The following is a 22,328-nucleotide window of genomic DNA, read 5'->3' as shown; positions in this document are numbered from 1 at the left end:
TATTTGTCTCTGTATTACAGGTGCTGCCAGCGCAAACGGTTTCCTTGATATACCAACTCGGACCTCATTACGTGGGCACTTTACAAGCGCCCTTACCTCCTGGGCCCAACCAAGAGCCTTTATCGCCTCTAGTGGCTGAAGAAAAGGTCGTTTTTGGTATCAACGCGCGAGCCATGTCGCAACTTACTCTCGCAAAGATACGTAAAGTCTATAGCAAAAACGATAACAAAGCGATCGCCAAGCAACTGGGCATGTCATCTCATGAGAACGCGACGCCTATTAGAATTTTACACAATTCGGCAGGACATTTGATGGGCCCAGCTAGGTGTTTGGGCGGCACGGTGGTCGGATATTTAGGTGTAAGGGTCTTCTGTTCCAAGCCGGCTGCTATCATGGTGAGCTTCTTTTTAGTGTAAATTATTTTCATTCTCGTTTCTTTAAATTAATAATACATACATACACATACATAAACTCACGCCTCTTTCCCGGAGGGGTAGGCAGAGACTACCTCTTTCCACCTGCCACGATCCCTGCATACTTCCTTTGCTTCCTCCACATTCATAACTCTCTTCTTCCGCTTTGCGACGATGAATGTAAGAGGAGGAATGAAGGATAAATTAATAATTTCTGAAGAAATTGTTAGAGTGTCAGAAATCCAAAAAGGTATAAGACTTGAAGGCGTAAATAATTATCAACTCTTGAGTCCACCGATGACTGTCCACATGATGATTAATTGACGTTTATAGTTGGACATCAAATAAATATTTTATTTAAAATATGTATAAAATTGTATCCATTCTTTTGTAGATTGATACGGTCGGCGGCTGCTCAGTATTATTAGGATTAATAGCGATGGCTCAAGACGTGGAATGCTTATACGCGGGCGTAAAAGCATTAGTTTGTGTAATTCGTTCCAACAAATCTGCCCAGGCCGAAATGGACCGCCGAAAAGGCTATCAGACGCTAGCCATGTTGTTGAAGAGAAAGAAACAGTTGCTCAATTCACACATCTTGCATCTCATTTTCGGTCTTGTAGGCACCGTTGATAGTCAGAAGGAGACTTCTTCAATACCTAACCTTACTGCTTTTCAGGTAAGTTATTTGCTCTTAGTGTTAACATATCTTCATTTGCTTTTTGTAAATTTTAATCTTTGGTAGGATTTTTTATTTTTGTTTTATTTTTAGGATTTAATATGCGAACTTGAAGTTTGGCTTGGTGCACCCGGCGGACTAATCAAATCCCTCTTAGAGCATTTATTAGAATTAGCAACAGAAACAGCCCATCGAACGCACAATTTACGCACAATGAGAGAACTACAATTAGTGCCTAAACTTCTTTATATTATAAACGACGTGAAGGTCGTTAGCACAAAGAATGTTCTTATACAATTACTGGCAGCTTTATTAGGCAGCCAACCACGACCCAGCGACTTGTTGTGTCTTGGGCAGTTCATGGCGTATACTTTGCCTCAGCCATCGCAGTCTGAAAGAGGAATTAATCTCAAAGAAAGTGATTGTGATAAAGAATGTGAAGGGGAACAAATAATATTGAGAAATAAATGCTTCAATGTGTTGCATGGATTATTGTTTACGGCAAGAAACTTGGTGAATACGATAGTTTGCGACGAGATCTCGAGAGTTTTGGGCATGGACTGGCTTTTGAGTTTCATGCAGGAGAACGTACATTCCACTACTGTTTTATGGGCGCTAAGATTACTTGTCATCTTGTGTTCGGGACAAGGACAGCAATCTGCTATCTTACAAAAGTGAGTAATATTTTGAAAAGTAAATTTTATTTATGATGTTAAATGATGTGGTTGTTTGTTTCCATTCAAAGTGGTTAATAGGCTATTTGACAAAGTTCTTAAAAACTATCTTAGGGTATTTATTTGTTTATAAGGAGCCCTACAAAAATACTTTTCTGCCTTTATTACAGCTATTTTATTAAAAAATCAAAAAAGAAAATGAAATATTCAAATATGCCGCCAAAACGCGACTTTTAGCAATATGGCGGCCATGGCATGCAGTGACGTAAATTTCGTGTAAATATCATACAAAGCTTGTTGGTGTTTTGAAAAGTTTTTATTTTCTCTTGTTTTATTTAACTTGTGCCACGTCATATGTCTGAAAATTATTAAAATGAGTTCCTATAAATGTTGTGCAGTGCCTCAATGCACTAATACAACAATAAAATCTCCTACGAAACTGTTTTTTTCTATGCCGATGGATTTGAATATTCGCAAGAAGTGGTTTCAGATCATGATCTAAGATCAGTGGTTACCAAGATATACTTACATTGATGTTTTAACATTCCTCAGTTCGGCAGCATAGAAATCTGTATTGTTTTTGAAGAAGACGCCAACCATTATTGCGTCCATTTTTGGTAGGTTTCGACTGTCAGCTTTCGCGGAATTGGTTTCCATTATTAAATACCTATGTTATCTGAGTAATCCTGAGCGATCAAACACTTATAAAATCTTGAAAAATAATAGCGAACACTAAGGAACGGTACGATCCACAGTCTGTTTATGGATAATTGACGTCATAATTGAAATAGCCAATCACGTTCGTTTTTAGTCACGTGACAGCTGCATAAAAAACCCTAATTTTCTGAGACGGATTTTGTTAAAATAATGCAATATTTTTATCTCACGTTAATACAAATCGCTCCAAAAAAATAATATTAAGACTGATGACATAAAAGAAATGTATATTTTTAATACAGTCAAATAGCCTATTACTGATTCAATCAAGGTAACTTTCTTAACCCCATTCTAGATAAATATTTATAAATGGGGCTGCTCTGATAAACGCAGCTCGAAAAGCATACTGTGCTTTTGGTTGGTTCGAGTCCCACCTACATAAACGTCAGACTTCCCATGGCTAAAGAAGTATTCATGTTCCGTCGATAAATAAGCTAAGTATATAAAATATTATGTTGTCAGATTCCGTGAAGGTTCCGGTAACGGTGGTTGGCTCCGACACACAGAGCTGGCGTCCCCGCAGCAGGCGGGCGTGATGCTGCCCGCCGCGCACCACAGCAGCTCGCATCTCCACATGCCGCTGCTGCACAGCCCCGGGGAAGCGCTGCTCTCCTGGTAATTATACGGATGGCTTAATGGTGGGATTGAGAATGAAATTTAAAAACAAAACATCTACCAGCTTTGCCCTCATTGACTTTTACAATACAGATTGTAAAAGTCAATGATGTAAGCACAGGCTTACACTGTTTTTTCTTCACTTCTACGCCATCTTTACAATAAAAATGCATACTTAAGGAACTACCTTGATTCGCAGGTTGGTGGTATCGCACCTACAAATCCCTGAAATGTACTACCTCCTGTTCGGTCTGACGCTGGGCCAGCCGATGCGGTCCGTATGCAGCGAGCGCTCCGTGTCCGTGGAGCGAGTGTGGGGCGCGGCGTGGGGCTCCGGCGTGCCGCAGCGGCAGTCGCCCGCGGCGCTCGCGGCCAGGATCACGCTGTGTCCGGAAGCCGTCGTGGTGCTGCTGGCGGTCACGCGGGCGCTGGTGCACGCGGACCCCGCGACTTTGCCTGACTGGTTGAGTGATCACCCGGTTGCTATTATACAAGTGAGCATCAACTAATAGTCATTTTGTGTTGAATCTAATTCGTTATATTTAAATATACTCATCTAAAGCAGAATTTCTTAACATATTCATGGAAACCTTAAAAAAGTTTTTGAATTGAATGACTTTTAATCTTTTTTCCTTTTTTTTTATTCTTATTAATTCTAACACGTATTGAATATCTAATGGTTTAATAATTTCAGGTGCTGTTTTCGCTGTACAATACTTTGCCGGATTTCGTGACTATAATGATGACTGCCGACGTACTGAACGCTCTCGCCTCGACGCTTTTCCCGCCTACTGCTTCCGAAGATATCAATATGCGTAAGTTGTTCGCACAGAAAACTGAAATTGCCATCATCCACACAACTGTTATTATTCTATCTTTCATTTCTTATTTCTAATGCCTTTATCGTTGTGATTGACCTCCCTCTACATAACTAACTAATGAAGTCATGTACATACATCCACAAAAATACCTCTTTCCCAGAAGAGTAAGCAGAAATTACATCTAAAATTTGGCTTCACCTAATTAGCAATCAACGAGAGCGGCGAGAGTTCCGGCGCGTCGAGCCCGGGGTCCGAGAAGGAAGTGGTGATGGTCAACAACACGGGCGGGCTGACGCAGCATCCCGTGCGGCAGGGCGTCATGGACTTCCTCAAGGTCATCGTGCTGGACTCGCTGCCACTAAGCATGTCGGGGAAAGCCGCACCGGTAAGTACTATACGTGGACTGTTAAGTAAATGTCTAATTAATTGCTTTTGTTCCACATTAGTTATCGATGTTGTTGCGTTAAATATTTTTGTGTAATAAATTAAAAGCTATCTGTAGATTATTATATCCATGTACATCATAACTAAGTAAAAAATATTCTAGTAATTTATTTTGGAATAGTAATGTACATAGATTTTATGTTTTCAATTTTTTCCTTACTACAAGAGCTCACGTTTAATGTGTAAAATCACATTCTGAAATAATAATGGCTGTAAGCTCATATAATAATCATATAAAATTGATATGTGTTTTTTCTGAGTATGTTGTTGTAATTATGCAGCTTTAGTATTAAACAGCAGCTGTTTGAGCAATTTTAATTTGCAGCGATATTTAACTATAACATTGCATCTCTAACTATAGTTTCATAAAAATATAGATTTCATTACTCTTGTGCTATTGATATGATTTGTCCTTTTTTAATACGTGTAGGTTAAAGATTTTATCTTATTAAAGCAAGTATATTAAGTACACTAAGAGCTTACGTGGTTTTGGCCAAAATAAACTATCAAAACAAATAAATGCAAATAAATTAAAAAAAGGTTTGTTAATAACTGTCAATAAAATTTTAGACTGTAATTAAAAAACCTTTTTTGATTTCTTATCACTTTCCTTCTCATTTGTAAAAAAATGTTTTAAAATAACGATTAGGCCATTAATATTTCACGTTCGCTCTATCGATTCGAGCCTGACGTTGCCATTGACGCCTGACGTTGGTTCTAGAGCGCCACGTCTGCCCTCACTGACTCAGTGCCACCGTCCATGTTTTGTACGCCCTGTAGCCCCTGCTCCACACCAAGATCATTCTTTTACTGCGTAAATATTGGCGTTTTGTTTTTGTTTGCGCACGTGCACTAAACATTGTTTAACACGTTCTGATAAATGCTGGATTTGTTGTATGAGTAAAGTAATTTAATGTTAAAAATAATATCTTAAATTCTACATGCAATAAAATTATTTAAAAGAGGAAATTTATTTACGAAAGTTATTTTTTTATATAAATTTTAACATGCAATTATTGTAATTTAATTTAATTATAAAAAAATTAATAGCAAAATTATGCGTCAGTTATTCGTATGGTACAAATCGGCAATTTATCAGTATCAATGCTTCTTAATGTTAATTTTATTATTTGTTTCATTTATAAAATTTCATTCTATTCTCATTTTTTATTACTAAAATATAATAACACTGCAACATAAGTATTAAAATTCATGTGCATCACACACCCAAGCAAATCATAAGCTACCATTACACAAACTTGAATCATAAAGCAATACTTTTTACGTCGACTTATATTTGCATAGCATCTTGTTTTATAAATGTATATCTGTCTTTGTAGTGTCTACCCAGTTACACTTTTAGCCGATATTTATTTGGGTTATCGTTTCCCAAAGTTTTCAGGTTCACCGCCTTATGAAAAACTGTTAGTGCTATTTACCATTAATCAAATAAATGAAGAGATTGCTTGCTAACAATTAAAATGCAAGCTTATTTTTATCATAATTCTTTACATTTATAGGTGATTGACCTGGTATTGGATGCGTCACCGCCCAACGCTACGAGTCAACAGCAGATAGAATACCAAACGGAAGTCCTCACCACGCTCATGGAGAACCTCCTTAACACGGAACTTTTCGGCTCCGAGTCCAACATATCTAACGTCTGCTATTTGGCGGCCAGGCTGGTGGATAAACTATGGCAGGGGCAGCTGTCCAGAGACCCTCATGAGGCAAGATTAACATCCATAATAATACTGGCAGTGTATAAAAATGATGGCAATGTTATAGTATTTTTAAATTAAGAATCAATGATGTCGGATCAAATAACTACAAAAATATTGTGCTTACTGTTGGAGCCGTAATGCTGTTAGAAAAAGAATAGAATACTTTTAAGTAAACATAGTCTTTAAAGTGTTATTTTAATAATAAATCGACATTATAAAATTTTTTTTCAAATCAATAAAATATCTGATTATTTATTACTTGCTTTCAGGTATTCGATTTCATCGTAAAATTGGTGACGCAGGCAAAGAAGAAATCATCAGTTATATCTCTAGAAGGGCTTCATCACTGTCTGAACAGGACTATTCTGTACTTGTTGTCGCGGTCTACCGACTCGATAGCCGACCAAATGTCAGTTCTTGAAGCCCTTCACAAGCTCACCACTAACAGGTTTGTGATTTATATAACTCTAGGTCTTTTTGCAAAGGAACGCGACAGATGGAGGAAAATCATCAAAAAGAAAATGATTCTGCGGGGGTGTCACGAACCTCAGTAATAAGGAATACGAATGCGAAGAGAGAGAGAGTTCTCTTATTTGCACAATATAAAGTAAAAAAAAAGCTGGGAAATAAGTCCTGCTACTTTATTACTCTAATTGGTTTTAGAAGCGGTGGTAGACTGGATTTACCGTCAACAGTGGTGTTATTATCTTATACTGAAAGCTAGATTATGCAACGCAACTCCGCCCGCGTAAAACAAATAAAGCGAAAGCTTACCTCCATCACCTGTATAGGTTAAATGTTCGGTTCAGATACAGTTATTTCGTCAGTGTCATTGATTTAGTGTAGCTACTTAAAGTTTCGATAAAATTTATCATTACTCCTATACCAGGTTATTGATATTCGGCGCCGGTAACCACGAGCTGGAGTTCATCGGCTGCCTGACGTACTGCCTGGTGCAGCTGAGCGCCAACATGAAGATCGCGCTGGACTCGCACATGCGTACCACTTGGCACGTTAACCCCAGCGGCGACCTCGAGTCCAGGGACGATAAACTTACCACGCATCAGGGTGTGTTAACATTTTTATTAATCCAAAATTCTTATCATACATTCATCTTTCTCTATAGTTTACTTTTTGCTGATTGTTTTGTGTGTGATATCATTACTTACACATTCCTGTTTTACGGATTCCTAGCAGCTTCGCACAAAGTAAGCTGAAGCGTTGGACATGTTAACTAAGTTATCGTGGAAAAACCCGTGACCACATTGACTTCTGACTATTTCTGTCCTTTTACATAACCAGGTCGCAACTTAATGGCGGGGGCGGCTCGTCGGGTGTGGGAGGAGCTATACGCGTGCAAGAAGCCGGCCATAGAGGAGGTGTTCAAGGCGACGCTGCTGCCGCCCGGCGGCAACGCGCGCGCGCCCGACCTCGCCGCCGCGCGCGAGCAGCTGCTGGACGCCGCGCTGCGCCTGTGGGGCAACTACATCGACGCCGAGAGGAAGGTACGTGGAGTCTCCTAGCTATTGTGGAGGAGATCGCTGTCCCTGTTAAACGTGACGAATCATGGGAGAAGTGCGCTGCTCGCACGTTTACTCGCTAAGAGAGGATTTTCTTGAACTCCACTAAATCTCTTGCAATCCAATCTAACCCTCTTATTTTGTCGGTATTAATTTATTAATATTTCACCATAGTTTCTGAATTGGCAAAAATATTTAAGAGTGATTGCGAATCTTTTTTAATTCCTCAGGCGGTGTACAGAGTGCCATGGGAGCTCCACAATCAGATCCAGTCGAAGATACAAAAGGTGACAGGAGGGCTGACGAGGCTCGCATCTCGCACCAAAGTGAAGAAAGACGACTCCGCCAAGCAAAGATCTCATCCACCTCGAGATCATGCCCTGGCGTATATGCAGGACCATGTGCAACTTGTTAGGTGTGTATTGACTGTAACTGAGAGCTTTTCTTTAATTTTAAGGGTTAAAAGTTCTAAAGTCTTACGCCAAGCTTACTGTGTAAATGATGGTGCCAGAGTCCATCTTTCAGTATATAACACCTGCACTATACGCTGCTGTTTAAAAATAGATCCTTAAAACGCTTCCTTGATTAAACAACAATTAAAGTTATTTTGAGGCCTATCCGACGATTCAAATCACAATACAGGTATGTGAAATCAAAAGTTACAAAACTATTGGAATGTAACTTTTATTCTATTTTTTTCTTACTAAGGCAAGCGTGGAGCGGCCGACTAGCGCTCAGCGCGTTAACAGCGCTTCACACGCAACGCGATGTACAATCAGAGTGGGCGGGCGCTTGGCGGGAACTCACTCGCGAGAGGGCGCTGTGGGGACCACCTAAACCTAACCCACTTGATAAGTGGCTACTAGACTCTACGGAAGGTCCCTGTCGTATGAGGAAGATGTTGAGAAGAAACCATTTGTTCTATCTACATTATCCATACAGACCTGATTTGGATAACCCTGACAATGTAAGTACTTTTTCATTTCGCTTTTAAAACAATTGAAGCCACGTAAGCCTAGTGCGAAAACCCTGCTTTAGACTTACTATGCCATCTATCAAATTTACCTATAGAACTCTACTTCCTTTATTTGCAGAAACAACTAAAATACAAGGTGGCGCAAAGTTTAGACAGCAAAGAGTACTACAGGGTGTACCAACAGTGGCGCTCGGCCGGGAATGACCTGGGCGAGGCGGATTTTGTGGACGCCGCCGACTTGCAGACTTACGAGGAGGAAATCACCAAGTACGCCAAACAGCATTTTACCAAATAAATTTGTATTTTTTTAATACTTTTTGTAAATTAATTTTAATTTTATCAATAAAATGTATTTGTCAATCACGTACTGATACTACTGACTTAACACTAGCTAAACTACTTATTTGTATTTTTCAACAATATTCGTTTGAAAAGATAATAATATATTTTTTTAACAAGTTATCATTATTTTAGTTAAAGAGTTCTTAAATAAACTTTATTTCCAGCAATAGGGATACATCTATGGAAGTAACGAACGAGGACGGCTCCCCCTCTGACCTGGTCAGCAGTGGAGTGGTCAGCCGAGGGAACAACCAAGGCTCCGGTGAAGGTAAAATTAGATTAAATTTCTGTGTAAATTTAATCAGTATTTCACATAGTAATTTAGCATTATTACTTATATCTGTTGGAGAACATGTTTGTTTGATAATACATAGAAGCGATTCTCTTGTTGATATTATCATATTTAAATTTTATTTGTATAGTAAATGAAGATGGTCCAGATTTGGAGGACGAAGATGAACAGCCGCCACCGCCGCCAGACAACCAAACTCTTTTGCGATTGCTGGAACACCATGAAAAGGTAACACATTACAAATAATAAGATGAGTGAGACAAATAGTTACATCAACTATTCTTATGGTTACAAAGTCACACGACATTTAACCGTCATTTATTGTATAAATAAAGACCTTAACATTTCACTTATATAGTAAAACACTGATATGTATGTGTATACGACTTTTAATCATATAGAACACTCCTTTTTTTAGATATCACACATGTTTCGCTGTGCACGAATACAAGGTCTCGACACGACCGAGGGGCTGTTACTATTCGGGCGCGAACATTGCTACGTCATCGACGGTTTTACTCTCTTGAAGAACAGAGAGATTAGAGATTTGGACAGCTGTCCTGATGACTACGAACCCATACTGCCCAGCCAGGGCATACAGAGGAGCAACCAACGGCAGTGCTCGAAATTTCTCTATGAAGATATACGGTAAGTACTTGTGTACGATAGTAGTTTCAGGTAGTTGGAATGGTCATTGCCTCCTTCCCATGATATGAAATGTTGCCTAACAAAATTAAATGATAAGAACTTTTTATGAAATCTTGTTGAAGTGTTTTCCATGTAAAAAAAATGTGACCAAGATTAAATTAGTCCATCGTTCATACCGATATTGTTCTTTTTATTCTGCAGGGAAGTACACAAACGGAGGTATTTACTACAACCTATAGCATTGGAAGTGTTTTCCAGCGACGGTAGGAATTACTTGCTGGCCTTCCCTAGGAAAGTGAGAAATAAGGTATGTTATTTTTATGTAGATATTATTGTTTTTAGCAAATGAAAAAAGCTAATTTAGGTCAATACTTTATTATGATACTTTAATTAGCTATGAAAAAAACATCTCCAAGGAACTGTCCGTCATGTTGAAATTAAATTTCGGACGTTTGGGTTAATGATAGAATTGAGATTTAAATGGTGACAGGTGGCTAGCCCATCGCTTAAAAGCAGAATCCCAAGTTAATAAGCATAGGCACCGCCAAATAAAGCACTTACTCGCCTTTTACGACATCTATGGGAAAGAGATCGAGTGGTTAAATATTTTTTCGATTGAAGCCGGGAACCACACTTATAACCCAAATATCTTATTTATGTTTATCAGTTCTGTACGTGTCAGTTCGAAACCTGTAGACTTCTTTTGTAAAAGCTTATGTTTGTATATCATTCTCTACGACCGTGTGCCTACTACCACTAAACGTCTTTCTAAGAACCGACGCACCGCTGCTCCCGCGTTGAGCAGGGCGGCGTTCCCGCGCAATAAGTGACCTTGTTGCCTGCAGGTGTACAGCAGGTTCACGTCGCTGGCCACGGGCATGGCGGACAGCGCGGCGGGGTCTGTGGCGGGGCAGAAGCGCGGCGTGGCCGTGGAGCAGCCCGGCGGCCTGCTCGCCTCGCTCATCGGCGACACGTCCGTCACGCAGCGCTGGCTGGTCAGTGCCTTCATCATGTTCATATTGCTTTGCAGCCCTCTGTTTGACCCTAGACGTTGAACGGTCTGTGTATACTTCTGACTGTAACATCTCATATGTTAACCACATAGGTAACCAAAATCATTGTGCTAACATCACCTATGTGGCTAACTGTAAACGACTTAGGATTTTTTTTAGTTTTTGATTTAAAATTCGCCTCTTACGACATCTATTATAAATAAAGTGATATCTGCTCTGCCGGATATAACAGAATCATATATTAACTATGAGTCAGTCTCTCTCATCTGGAATGAATAGAACTACAGTGTAACCATTATAACACTTACAGCGTGGTGAAATATCGAACTTCCAATATTTGATGCACCTGAATACACTAGCCGGTCGCTCCTACAACGACCTGATGCAATACCCGGTGTTTCCCTGGATCCTGGCGGACTACGACTCTTTGGAGCTGGACCTCACTGATCCTAACACCTTCCGAGACCTCACCAAGCCCATGGGAGCTCAAAGCCCTCACAGACTTGAGCAGTTTAGGAAGAGATATAAGGTGAGTTTAAAATACAAAAAAATATACCTTATCATATATAACTTATCAAAATAAGGGTAACCGCCGCGGCGGCTTACAAAAGAGTTATAAATGTGGATGAAGCGAAAGAAGTGTACAGTGAGTGCACGGCAAGTGAAAAATGTCGTTTCTGCCTACTGCTTTGGAAATAGGTGAGGAAATATAAGTTAAGATACTATTTTTTCTCTGAATATTATTTCGTTGATATACCTACCTTACGTTACTAAGAAAATGAATGAGAAGTGTATGTAATGGCCAAATTTAATAACATATTTTTATGAAACAGGAATGGGACGATCCTCACGGCGAGACGCCGCCGTATCACTACGGCACGCACTACTCGTCTGCGATGATCGTATGCTCGTACCTAGTGCGCATGGAGCCCTTCACGCAACACTTTCTGAGGCTGCAGGGCGGCCATTTTGACTTAGCTGACAGGTGAAATTCATGTTTTGTAATTCTGATATCTTAATGAATCCATTACGGCCAATACGTTTGCTAAGAAAAATATTAAACACTATATAATGGCACCTAAAATAATTTTTATATTGCCTTGTTCATTGTTGCAGAATGTTCCATTCTGTAAAAGAAGCGTGGAATTCTGCGTCACAGCACAACATGGCCGACGTGAAGGAGTTGATCCCTGAGTTCTTCTATCTCCCAGAGTTTTTAGTCAATTCAAATAATTTCGATTTAGGTGAGTAGTATGTAATGAAGCTACCATATTTATGTCATGTTTAAATTTACATTTGGTGTTAGATTGATCGTAGATCATGCAGCGTATTACACCGATATAGCCGTGCATATAATTTTATGAATTTGCAGGCAGCAAACAATCGGGCGTAGCATTGGGCGACGTAGTTTTACCTCCGTGGGCGAAAGGAGACCCGCGAGAGTTTATTCGACTTCACCGAGCTGCTCTAGAATCAGACTTCGTGTCCCACCGGCTGCACCACTGGATAGACTTAGTTTTCGGCTACAAACAACAAGGACCTGCTTGTGTGGAAGCATGCAATGTATTCCATCATTTGTTCTACGAGGGCAACGTCGATATTTACAAGTACGTTTAAGCTGGTGTTGTTCGACTGCGCTATTAGATACGCCTTGTGTAGAAATAAACAATTTCACTACCATCGACTGCTCCATGGAATAGACTTTGCGTTCTTATATCCTATACTATTAATCGAAGACTCATTTAACGATGTATAATACAGTGTCGTATATCCAACTTCTTCACTAAATGTTTATCGTCCAATTAGTTTACGCTCACGTGCAAAAAAAAAAACACTTTTCTGTACCAACTATATGTATGCAAAATATCATGGATATCGATACAGTGGTTTTGTCGTAAGAAACGACCAGACAAACATACAAACATATTTATGATATACATATGTATATAAATTCCTAATTAAGTCAAAATTACTTTCAGTATCGACGACCCATTGAAGAAAAACGCTACCATAGGTTTTATTAACAACTTCGGACAAATACCAAAGCAGCTGTTCAAAAAGGCTCACCCCAGCAAGAAGATGTCACAACGTAGCTCAACGATACTAGACCCAAACAATATAATTCCGTCGCAGGGCATCACGCCACCAGAGAAGTTGTTCTTCCACAATCTGGAGAATTTGAGGCCGTCGCTACAGCCAGTAAAAGGTATACTCCTATCTGATAATGTGTGAACATTGTTTTTCTTTGATAACATAATGCTACTTGATTATACATGTCGTAGGGAAAGTACATATGACGTCTTTAACCTTTACGACGTAGACAGAGTCAATAATAAAAAACATAATATAAAATTTGAGTATTTTTTCAGAGGTAAAAGGACCTGTTGGGCAGATCCTATATACGGACAAAGCTATTCTAGCCGTGGAACAAAACAAGGTTTTAATGCCACCGTCATACAATAAGTACGTCGCGTGGGGCTTCGCAGACCACTCGCTAAGAATCGGAAACTATGACAACGATAAGGCTGTTTTCGTTTGTGAGACAGTCGCGCAGGCTTGTGGGGAGATCGTCACGTGCGTCTGCCCTTCGGCTAAGACAATCGTCACTGCGGGAACTAGCACCGTAAGTGTTTTGAAATAGAGTTGTTTTTGCTTTTAAGTTCGTAAGCTCGTAAGCTTAAGTCATGACTTGCAAGAAGACCGCCACGAAGTTAGAGGGTTGAACACTTAAAAAAGCAGTCCCGTTGTTTAAAACGGATTTAGATAGAAAATCAAAGTGATAAAAAAATAAAATATTCTTTTATTATTAAGCAAGGTCTTCCCAGTAAGTAATCAAATGATACTTGTGTTGGGAATGGCCTGCAACTTCCTTAAAAGTGATGTGTGTATTGTATAGATTTGTTTGAAGTGGACCATAGAATAAATACCTGGGGGTATTTATTCTATGGTCTGAAATCTGTTTTTTATAAGGTATTCTCTCTTTTAGCTTTTAGTATTTTAAGTTGTACCCTCCGCCGCAGTGCTTACCTTTTCATATTTAAAGTAGATAAAGTAATTATTTGGTATGGCAGGTGGTAACAGTGTGGCAGTACTGGGCGCGTCGTCGTCGCCTGGCCGTCAAGGTGTGCCTGTACGGGCACGAGGAAGCCGTCACGTGCCTCGCCGCCAGTCCCGCGTACAACCTGGTGGTGAGCGGCAGTCGGGACGGGCTGGTCATCGTGTGGGACGTGGAGAGGGGCACCTTCGTTCGGCAGCTGGTCCCGCCTGACGTCAGCCCGGCACCGCCAGTTTCCGCTCTAGCGATACATGATCTCACGGTGAGGTTTTGTTTTGAGTAGTTGAAATGAGGACTTTTCATGACTTTACTTCTAACTTTATCTCTCCTGCAAAGTTGAGCATTAATAAAATTACCATGAATTCTGAAAGAAGATACGAGTTCTATTATTTAAAAGATTGATTAAACAGTAACCAATTTACAGTTCTGTTATAATTGATTTTTGACACCAAAGGTCATGATCATGTGTTCCCTTCGGCAATAAATCACTTATATTTAAAAGTACCGTGTGCCTGTACAGGGCGACATAGCGACATGCCGCGGCAGCTGGCTGTACGTGTGGTCCATCAACGGCGTGCTGCTGGGCGGGGTGGACACGGGGGGCGTCCGCGACCGCTCGCACCAGCTGCTGTGCTGCGCCTTCAGCCACACGCGCGAGTGGGACCCGCTCAACGTCGTGCTCACCGGCTCCAGCGACGGGCAAGTCAGGGTCAGTCATACATTGTGATAGCGACGTGCGTTTGCGTGACCTAGCAGAAACAATGCAAAAGATGCATTAACTTTGATGTAGTAACGTGTCTTGTTGAAACTGCGGGATATCTAAAAAACAAAGGTCTAGGCATGCCTCCTCCGCAGGGTACTACAGGTAGTTACGGGTAAACTTAAGAAACTTTGGATTGGCGATATCGCCGTAATATGCGAGCTAATTTTGAAATGCAAAAAAAAATTAAGGGCAGTTCCCGAGCGAGAGTGCAACTGAAACAGGCGAAAATGAGAGATAAGAGGGGGTTCTTCGTTTCTTTAAACCATTTAATGTTACATAGAGGTTATTTTGCGAAACTAGCGTTCGATGCTACATATTGTGTCCAATTTCAGATGTGGTCAATAGACTACACAGTGGAGACAGCAGACGAACAAGAGGAGAGTATGGAAGCAGTAAGCACTGACGCGCCCTCTATGGACGCGACGAGCACTGATGTAGGGTCAACTTCGGTGGACGTCGACAAAGACACTGATCTTAAGGTGCAGGACTGCGAAGACGCTAAATTTGAGCCTGATCCCAAGGTAATAGTCTATTTTGTTATAAACACGTATCTGCTATATTTTTTGTTCTCACATCCTCACTGGGACCGTATTCATCATATCATCAATAAAAAAATATTACCTACTTTTTTGAAGGAGTACGAGATGAAAGACGATGATGTAGAGCCGGATAGAGAAGCAACGATCAAACGCGTGGAAGAACTAGTCAAGCAAATGAGCCTGTCGCAAGAAACCGAAGGTATCAACATCCCGTTGTTTAAATAGCTTTTCAATATGTAAAAACAAATCTGTGATTAGCAGTCTATTTATTTGTATAAATCATAACTAGTCACAATTCAAATATCGTTTGCATCATAACATTTTTTAAATCCAGGAAACTTAACGAAATCAGCGTCCGAGAGTTCACTATCAGACGGCTGCGAGACCACCAGCGCTAAGGAATCCGCGAGACGGCACGAAGAGAAAGACGTGTGTAGCGACGAAGAACAACCCTACGCAACTGCAGATAAAGTGCCCGATGTCGACTCTAGCGACGATACTAAGACGTACGACAATGAGAAGGAGACTGAAGATGAGAAAGAGATTGTCCGGAATAAACTGCAGAAACAAGGGAATGTCGTGCTCAGAAGAAAATCTAAGGGGAACCCGCTGTTTAGGAAAAGTAAGAATTTGTATATTGCACCTACTACTTAAATTTTAAGGCATATCTTTTAATAACCATACCATCTTCTTAGTGTCTTACACATTAAGTGATCAGTTCAACAAAACTATTGAACTGATCACTTAATGTGTAAGACACTAAGCTGTAGTAATTTTTAAATTATGGGGCTTTTTGATTTTTTGAAAGATATTTATTACCTTGAAAGATATTTAATATTGTGATGAAATAAAATAAAACTAAAAGTTAAACGCAAAATGTTCTGTAATGAGCATTTTCAAAAAAAAATTTTGCATTGCTCATTTTACTTTCTCATTCATTTTAATATGTTGTTTGTTTGGTTCAGGCGGCGGCAGCATAGGCGAGTCGAGCGAATGTGGGTCGACGGAGGCCGTTTGTGGGTCACAAGACAGCTGTGAAGGTCTGCGGCCCAGCAAGTCCGACACCAGCCTCAGCGACTCCTTCGTTCTGGTCGCCGCTCCCACCCCTACTCCGCCTGCACCTGGTATGTAGTCATTAAATTTTTTAAGCAATAGCTTTGCTATTATGTATTAGAAAATACAGTTATTGTTGCTAAGCTTCGATCAAAGATGGTATGAGTATTTAGCCCCTCCCCTCAAAAAGAGAGAGACTGCGAGAGAGCGGACCAATTGCAAAACCAGGAAACCGTCCTTGCTGCGAAAAACACTTAAAAGTCCGCAGTTTTAATCTATTAAATCGCTTCTGGTCATTACTTTTGTGGCATAGTGTGCGCAATGCGGCCCGGTGCGTTGTTGCTTTACTAAGTGTAGTACGCAATACGTGGTACTATACATCCGTAATGCCTCACTTCGTTCCAGGGAGCCGCCTTTTTACCCGGTGCCCTCAGTTTCAGAAGTTCCGGTGCGATGGCAGCGGCGGCTGGTGCTGCGCGGCAAGCTGACCATGCACACGGCGTTCGAGCGGCGCGACAACGCCAGCCCCGCCGCCGTCACCGCGCTGGCCGCCGCGCGCTCGGGCCGGGGGCTCGCCGTGGGCGACGCACGCGGCCGGGTCGGTACACGCCACGCCACCTCCCGCGCAGAAACCGTGTTGCCTTTCTTGCCATAGCCCCCAAAACTTGGGGAAAATCAAATTCATTTGAAGACCCTGGGCACATGGACTTAGAAAAAAAAGGCGGTCGGAGTTTTACTATAAGGCAAAATGAAGCACTAACTGCCTCACGCACAAACTCTCAGCAATAGTGTGACAGTCGGAAGCCATTACGTCATAGATGCGTCATTTTCCGTCAGTCACACATGCGTAGAGTGCCCCCATTACGATGCTTCACTTTTTTTTTCAAACCACACTACGTCTGCCTTTTTTTCTACGTCTGTGCTTCGACACCTCGCTTCGCTTATTTTTACTGCGATAAATCGTTTTCGTGTACAAAACGAACCCTCAGGACCAAGTCCAATTTTTATTTTACCGTTTTCTTTTATACCGTCACAGATATTCCGATGGTCTGCGCCTGATATGTCAAGTTCGTCAGGCGCAAAAGGAGGACCAGCCGACCATTGGATCCGTGATGACACCGCACCTTATTGCACGCAATGTCAGGTAAAAACTGTCTCTGTATTTTTGTTTTCATTTAGATAAGAGATAAATATAATCATGGCCCGCTTGGAGGCTTATTCACGAACCAAAGTGATAGAAAAAAATAGAGAGAAGATAGGACTTATTATAGAGAAAATAGGGGGACTTAATAATATGTTTGTGATAGTGATTTGATATTGCATACATACATACATAAACTCACGCCTCTTTCCCGGAGGGGTAGGCAGAGACTACCTCTTTCCACTTGCCACGATCCCTGCATACTTCCTTTGCTTCATCCACATTCATAACTCTCTTCATGCAAGCTCGGCGGTTTCGGGCACTTTTGACCTGACCCTTCACCAGGACGTCCTTAATTTGATCAAGATATGTTCGTCTAGGTCTTCCCACCCCGACCTTTCCCTCCACACTCTCCTTGTATATCTGCTTAGTCAACCTGTTTTCATTCATCCTCTCCACATGACCGAACCATCTCAACATACCCTTTTCTATTCCTGTAACTACATCTTCTTTCACATCACAACATTCCCTTATCACGCTGTTCCTTATCCGGTCACTCAATTTCACACCCAACATACTCCTTAACGCTCTCATTTCCACTGCATTTATTCTGCTTTCGTGCTTCTTTTGCCATACCCAACTTTCACTCCCATACATTAATGTCGGGACCAACACGCCCCTGTGCACAGCCAGCCGAGCCTTTTTGGATAGTTTCTGACTGCTCATAAAGGCATGCAAAGCTCCATTCACCATGTTCCCCGCGTTCACTCTCCTTTCAATATCACTATCACACTTGCCATCTGATGTAAACTTTGATCCTAGATATACAAACTCTTTCACTTGCTCAACTTTTTCTCCTCCAATCAAAATATTACATGCTGTCATTTCTTTCTCCATTTCAAAAACCAGTGTTTTAGTTTTACTTACGTTCACTTTCATTCCTTTCTCTTTTAAAGCTTCATGCATACAGTTTACCATCTCCTGTAACTCCTCCGCTGATGACGCCAGTATAACCTGATCGTCGGCATAGAGCAGACATTTGACGAGTAATTCATTCATCCTTAATCCACTTTCAGACTCTTTCAAATCTGTCAAACAACTATCCATAAATAGGTTGAACAGCCACGGTGACGCAACACATCCCTGCCTAACACCTTTCTCAATCTTAAACCACTCAGTGTGCGCTCCGTTTATCCTGACACAAGCACTCGAATCCTCATATAAGGATTTCAGTGCTCGTATCAAGAGACTGCTCACCCCATGCATAGAAAGTGCTGACCACAATTCATTCCTCTCAACTCTGTCATAGGCCTTTTCCAAATCCACGAATGTGCAATAGACTTTTTGACTCTTGGCCAAAAACTTTTCGGCTATGCACCGCAAAGAAAAGACCTGATCAGTACATCCCATTCCCTTTCGAAATCCCGCTTGAGCATCCCATATTTTGTCATCAGTTTCATTCCTGACTCTATTAATCAATACCTTAGCATACAATTTGCCGACGACGCTAAGCAGGCTTATACCACGATAATTTTTGCAGTCCAGTTGTGACCCTTTTCCTTTGTAAAGTGGCACAATAACAGCCTTACACCAATCTTTTGGTACTCGGCCGCTTCTCCAACACAAATTGAAAAGGCAGTACAACTGTCTAGCTACGACGCCTTTTCCTGCTTTAAGCATCTCGACCGACACTCTGTCATACCCGGCAGCCTTACCCGCTTTCATACTCTTAAGTGCTTCCACAATTTCAAACATTTCAATTTCGCCTTCCATCTCATTCTCTTTTTCTTCGCTATAGCAGAACTCTTTCTTATTTTCTTCCTTTTTTTCAAATAAACTCTCAAAATAGTCCTTCCATATCTTTAGCACACATTCTTCTCCTTTCACAACTTTGATATTGCAGCTGATAATATTTGGTACTTTGCCGTTATTTTCACCCGTACCTGTTAAAGTATCTGGGCATGTGAGGTGCGTATAACCTATCTTACAAACGTGTATCGTAGGTCCGGTTTACGGCGCTAGAGCGGCGCCACCATTGCCGGGAGTGCGGCGCGGTGTTCTGCGGCCGTTGCTCGCGCTACGAGGCGCCCGTGCGCAGGCTGCGCGCTCTGCGGCCCGTGCGGGTCTGTCAGCGTTGCCACGACAACATTCACAAACGAGACTAACCTTGTAAATGACGATTTAAAAAAAAAAACTAAAAAATAGCACCAGATTGAATAATTAGTCTGTCTGTGAGCATGCGTTGCACTCACGATTGAATAATGCGATCTGGTACAAAATTAAATATACTTATGAAGCTCCTGGATGGTAGGGCCGTGCTGCTTTTTTTGCCCGCTTTGTTTCACGTTCATGGAAAGAACTGACAATGCGCTATATTAAATATTGTATTTTAATTTGACCGACCTAGGTCACCATCATTAAATAAATTGTATATTTCAATTTGACCCTATTATAATATAATACAAGATCAAATGGCTGATTACGTAATATCTTTAATAAAATAACATTCACAGCATTCAGGCGAATAATTAGGATTAAAAAAGCTTTATATATGTACACTAAAACATACAATGAATGGTCGCTGTTTGTCATTGCGGTTATTTGTTATTTCATTTCCCCAAAGAACGACCTGTATCAAAAACTGTAATCTTACTTTAAATATATATTTTGTGTGTAATTGTTCACTAATATCTTTTAATTGACGGGAAATAAATACAACATTGTGTATCTGGTTTAGAGGGATAGCATATTATAATTTCAAATACAATTTGGCAACAGGATAGGGGGATACCTTGAAAATTAAAAATCATAATTTTATAACTTAAGATTTTTAATTTGTTATAAATCTATGTATAGTAAATAATTAGCTTGAATAGATTTTTTTAAAACTACCTAATCATCCCAATTATAAATGCAAAACCTTTTCACTTAACCAAACTTAATTTTAAAATTTCTTTTACTTGAAAGAGTACTGAGAAAGCATAAATTTCTTCCCAGAAAAGGTACCCTAAAGAAAGGTAGGTATGTATGCGAGCCAAGCCATAAGCAAAGGCTAGTATCAAATAGAAATGCTAAATCTCCAGTTCGTGTCGCTGGGAAATCGAAACTGCTGCTAACTTTTACTTTTTTAACTCTAATAATCTTTTGGGAAATTCAATTTACATAGATTCTTCTTATATGTATATTAATATGTGTAAAAATAATTATTAATGAATTATTAGGTGTAAAATCAAATAACGTTTTTTTTTTTTCCTTTTTTATAAAATTATATTTTATGTAGATCTTATTACATAGTAGGATTTTCCAAGGCTTTCATTAATTTTATTACGTAATTAAATGACGTTTAATTTTTATAATTATTTATTAACAACATTTTTATAATAACTTGTCATGGTAAAAATATAATGTATATTTTGATATGTGTCTTTTCGTATCTTGTATTTTAAGCGAAAATGTAATCAGTATTAAGTAATTGACAAGTTGTTAAAAATAATAAATCAAGTATGGTTTATTGCGGATCTCAAAGTTTGAGTTGTCTTATATCCATTTATATAAGTAAGCTATGCTATACGTTATCAAACTATTGTTATTTTTAAGGTAAGTTTTGACTTCATATGAGTTTGTGATATTTTATTGAAGTGAGAAATTAATATATTTTCTTTTCAAAAGCAATGTTTGATTGTTTTAGAAAAAAATGCTAATTTATTTATTTTCGAATATAATTAACTAGTCATAAATTTATGAATGAATTTCCTTGCGCTATTTATTATAATTTAATATTATTAAAAAAGATAAATGAATCCTTTCATCATTTTAATATCGTTATAAAAAAATAATAACTAAAAGGCATTTGTAGATAACATTCCTAGTCACAATCTCTGTACCTTCAAAACTAAACGTTTTTTAAACGTAAATACCTATTCTGTATCTAAGTAGTATTAATTTTAGCCTTTAATTATAAGAATCCGGTATGTTTTCCGCCATTCTCCGAAAATAAATGTTTTTTAATTGTAATAATAACGTTATATTCGTCTATATTTTAACTAAGAACACCTTGATGTGTGCAGTCGATGAGAGACCTTAGTGGACCCTATTGTTGTTCTACAGGGTATATATAAAGGACTTAGTTGAATAATTACTTATCGCTTGCGCATATAAATATTGGGAGGAAATTTATTATTGAAATAACATCAAATGTAAAGCCATCAATAGTTTTCTAAATTTGTAAAATGAGAACTGTTTTAACAAATACATACTGGAATTTAAAGATGAAATTAAAAAGGAGAGATGTAAGATTAAGATCCTCGTAGGAACCATTTCCTGTAGATTTGAACCCGGCATGTGTTAGGCTGGACTCTAGTGTAAAATATCACCCGTATAATGCCTCGTGCCAGACTTAAATAATAATCGGTCACTTCTTTTTAATGACTGTAAATGTTGTATGGCACGCTCTAACAACATTGCCAGTTATTAAAATTCAAGCTTACTTGTTATATAGTAACACAAACAAGATTGTATAACTTATTTAAAACTTAGTTGAAAATCACAGAGCTAGCGATTTATATTCACTATAGTTAAAATTAATATTGTCTTTGCCCCAGCCCAATTCATGCCGGGTATTAGAACTAAGTGTAAGTGGATGTTTCTTAGTCACTTGATCTGTGTATAGGAAAATAATTTACAGACAATATATACGTTGTTTAGGTAGTACGTAGGCACCGAAGTTTATGCCGTTGACTAATGTATTCATGTATAAATGAATAAAACCGCATCAAGATTATAGTATTTTATTTCAGTTGTAATTGCATGTGCATTTTAGAAGTGCAACTTTCAAGAACAAAATATGACTAAAGTTTTTGTGCTCCAATACACAGAAACTGCGGCATTGACCATAAACAT

The 22,328-nt window shown here is 39.5% G+C and overlaps 1 protein-coding gene across 2 annotated transcripts in view; it reads left to right on the top strand.

The window, feature by feature from the left end:
* Positions 1-22,206, top strand: part of LOC106132383 (WD repeat and FYVE domain-containing protein 3) — a 33,380-nt gene extending 11,174 nt beyond the window's left edge. Inside the window, exons 23-57 of one of the 2 annotated variants that reach the window (XM_060947877.1) lie at positions 21-395; positions 808-1,092; positions 1,186-1,766; positions 2,946-3,098; positions 3,298-3,592; positions 3,793-3,913; positions 4,126-4,304; positions 5,085-5,177; positions 5,884-6,093; positions 6,357-6,535; positions 6,977-7,155; positions 7,390-7,592; positions 7,838-8,022; positions 8,316-8,574; positions 8,702-8,850; positions 9,090-9,193; positions 9,348-9,445; positions 9,636-9,865; positions 10,067-10,172; positions 10,711-10,860; positions 11,189-11,407; positions 11,712-11,863; positions 11,995-12,122; positions 12,251-12,485; positions 12,858-13,084; positions 13,248-13,501; positions 13,950-14,195; positions 14,454-14,642; positions 15,029-15,217; positions 15,332-15,434; positions 15,570-15,857; positions 16,201-16,359; positions 16,723-16,886; positions 17,325-17,432; positions 19,433-22,206. In XM_060947877.1, coding sequence (XP_060803860.1) covers positions 21-395; positions 808-1,092; positions 1,186-1,766; positions 2,946-3,098; positions 3,298-3,592; positions 3,793-3,913; positions 4,126-4,304; positions 5,085-5,177; positions 5,884-6,093; positions 6,357-6,535; positions 6,977-7,155; positions 7,390-7,592; positions 7,838-8,022; positions 8,316-8,574; positions 8,702-8,850; positions 9,090-9,193; positions 9,348-9,445; positions 9,636-9,865; positions 10,067-10,172; positions 10,711-10,860; positions 11,189-11,407; positions 11,712-11,863; positions 11,995-12,122; positions 12,251-12,485; positions 12,858-13,084; positions 13,248-13,501; positions 13,950-14,195; positions 14,454-14,642; positions 15,029-15,217; positions 15,332-15,434; positions 15,570-15,857; positions 16,201-16,359; positions 16,723-16,886; positions 17,325-17,432; positions 19,433-19,594 — 6,957 coding nt within the window. In that variant the 3' untranslated portion in view covers positions 19,595-22,206. The remainder of the gene's footprint in view (positions 1-20; positions 396-807; positions 1,093-1,185; positions 1,767-2,945; positions 3,099-3,297; positions 3,593-3,792; positions 3,914-4,125; positions 4,305-5,084; positions 5,178-5,883; positions 6,094-6,356; positions 6,536-6,976; positions 7,156-7,389; positions 7,593-7,837; positions 8,023-8,315; positions 8,575-8,701; positions 8,851-9,089; positions 9,194-9,347; positions 9,446-9,635; positions 9,866-10,066; positions 10,173-10,710; positions 10,861-11,188; positions 11,408-11,711; positions 11,864-11,994; positions 12,123-12,250; positions 12,486-12,857; positions 13,085-13,247; positions 13,502-13,949; positions 14,196-14,453; positions 14,643-15,028; positions 15,218-15,331; positions 15,435-15,569; positions 15,858-16,200; positions 16,360-16,722; positions 16,887-17,324; positions 17,433-19,432) is intronic. The other variant, XM_060947878.1, reaches the window with a different exon arrangement.
* The last annotated feature ends 122 nt before the right edge of the window (positions 22,207-22,328 follow it).

The sequence above is a fragment of the Amyelois transitella genome, chromosome 14, assembly GCF_032362555.1.
Source record: "Amyelois transitella isolate CPQ chromosome 14, ilAmyTran1.1, whole genome shotgun sequence".
NCBI lineage: Eukaryota > Metazoa > Arthropoda > Insecta > Lepidoptera > Pyralidae > Amyelois > Amyelois transitella.
Note: the sequence above shows the minus strand (reverse complement) of the source record. Positions and strands in the feature narration are given on the sequence as shown.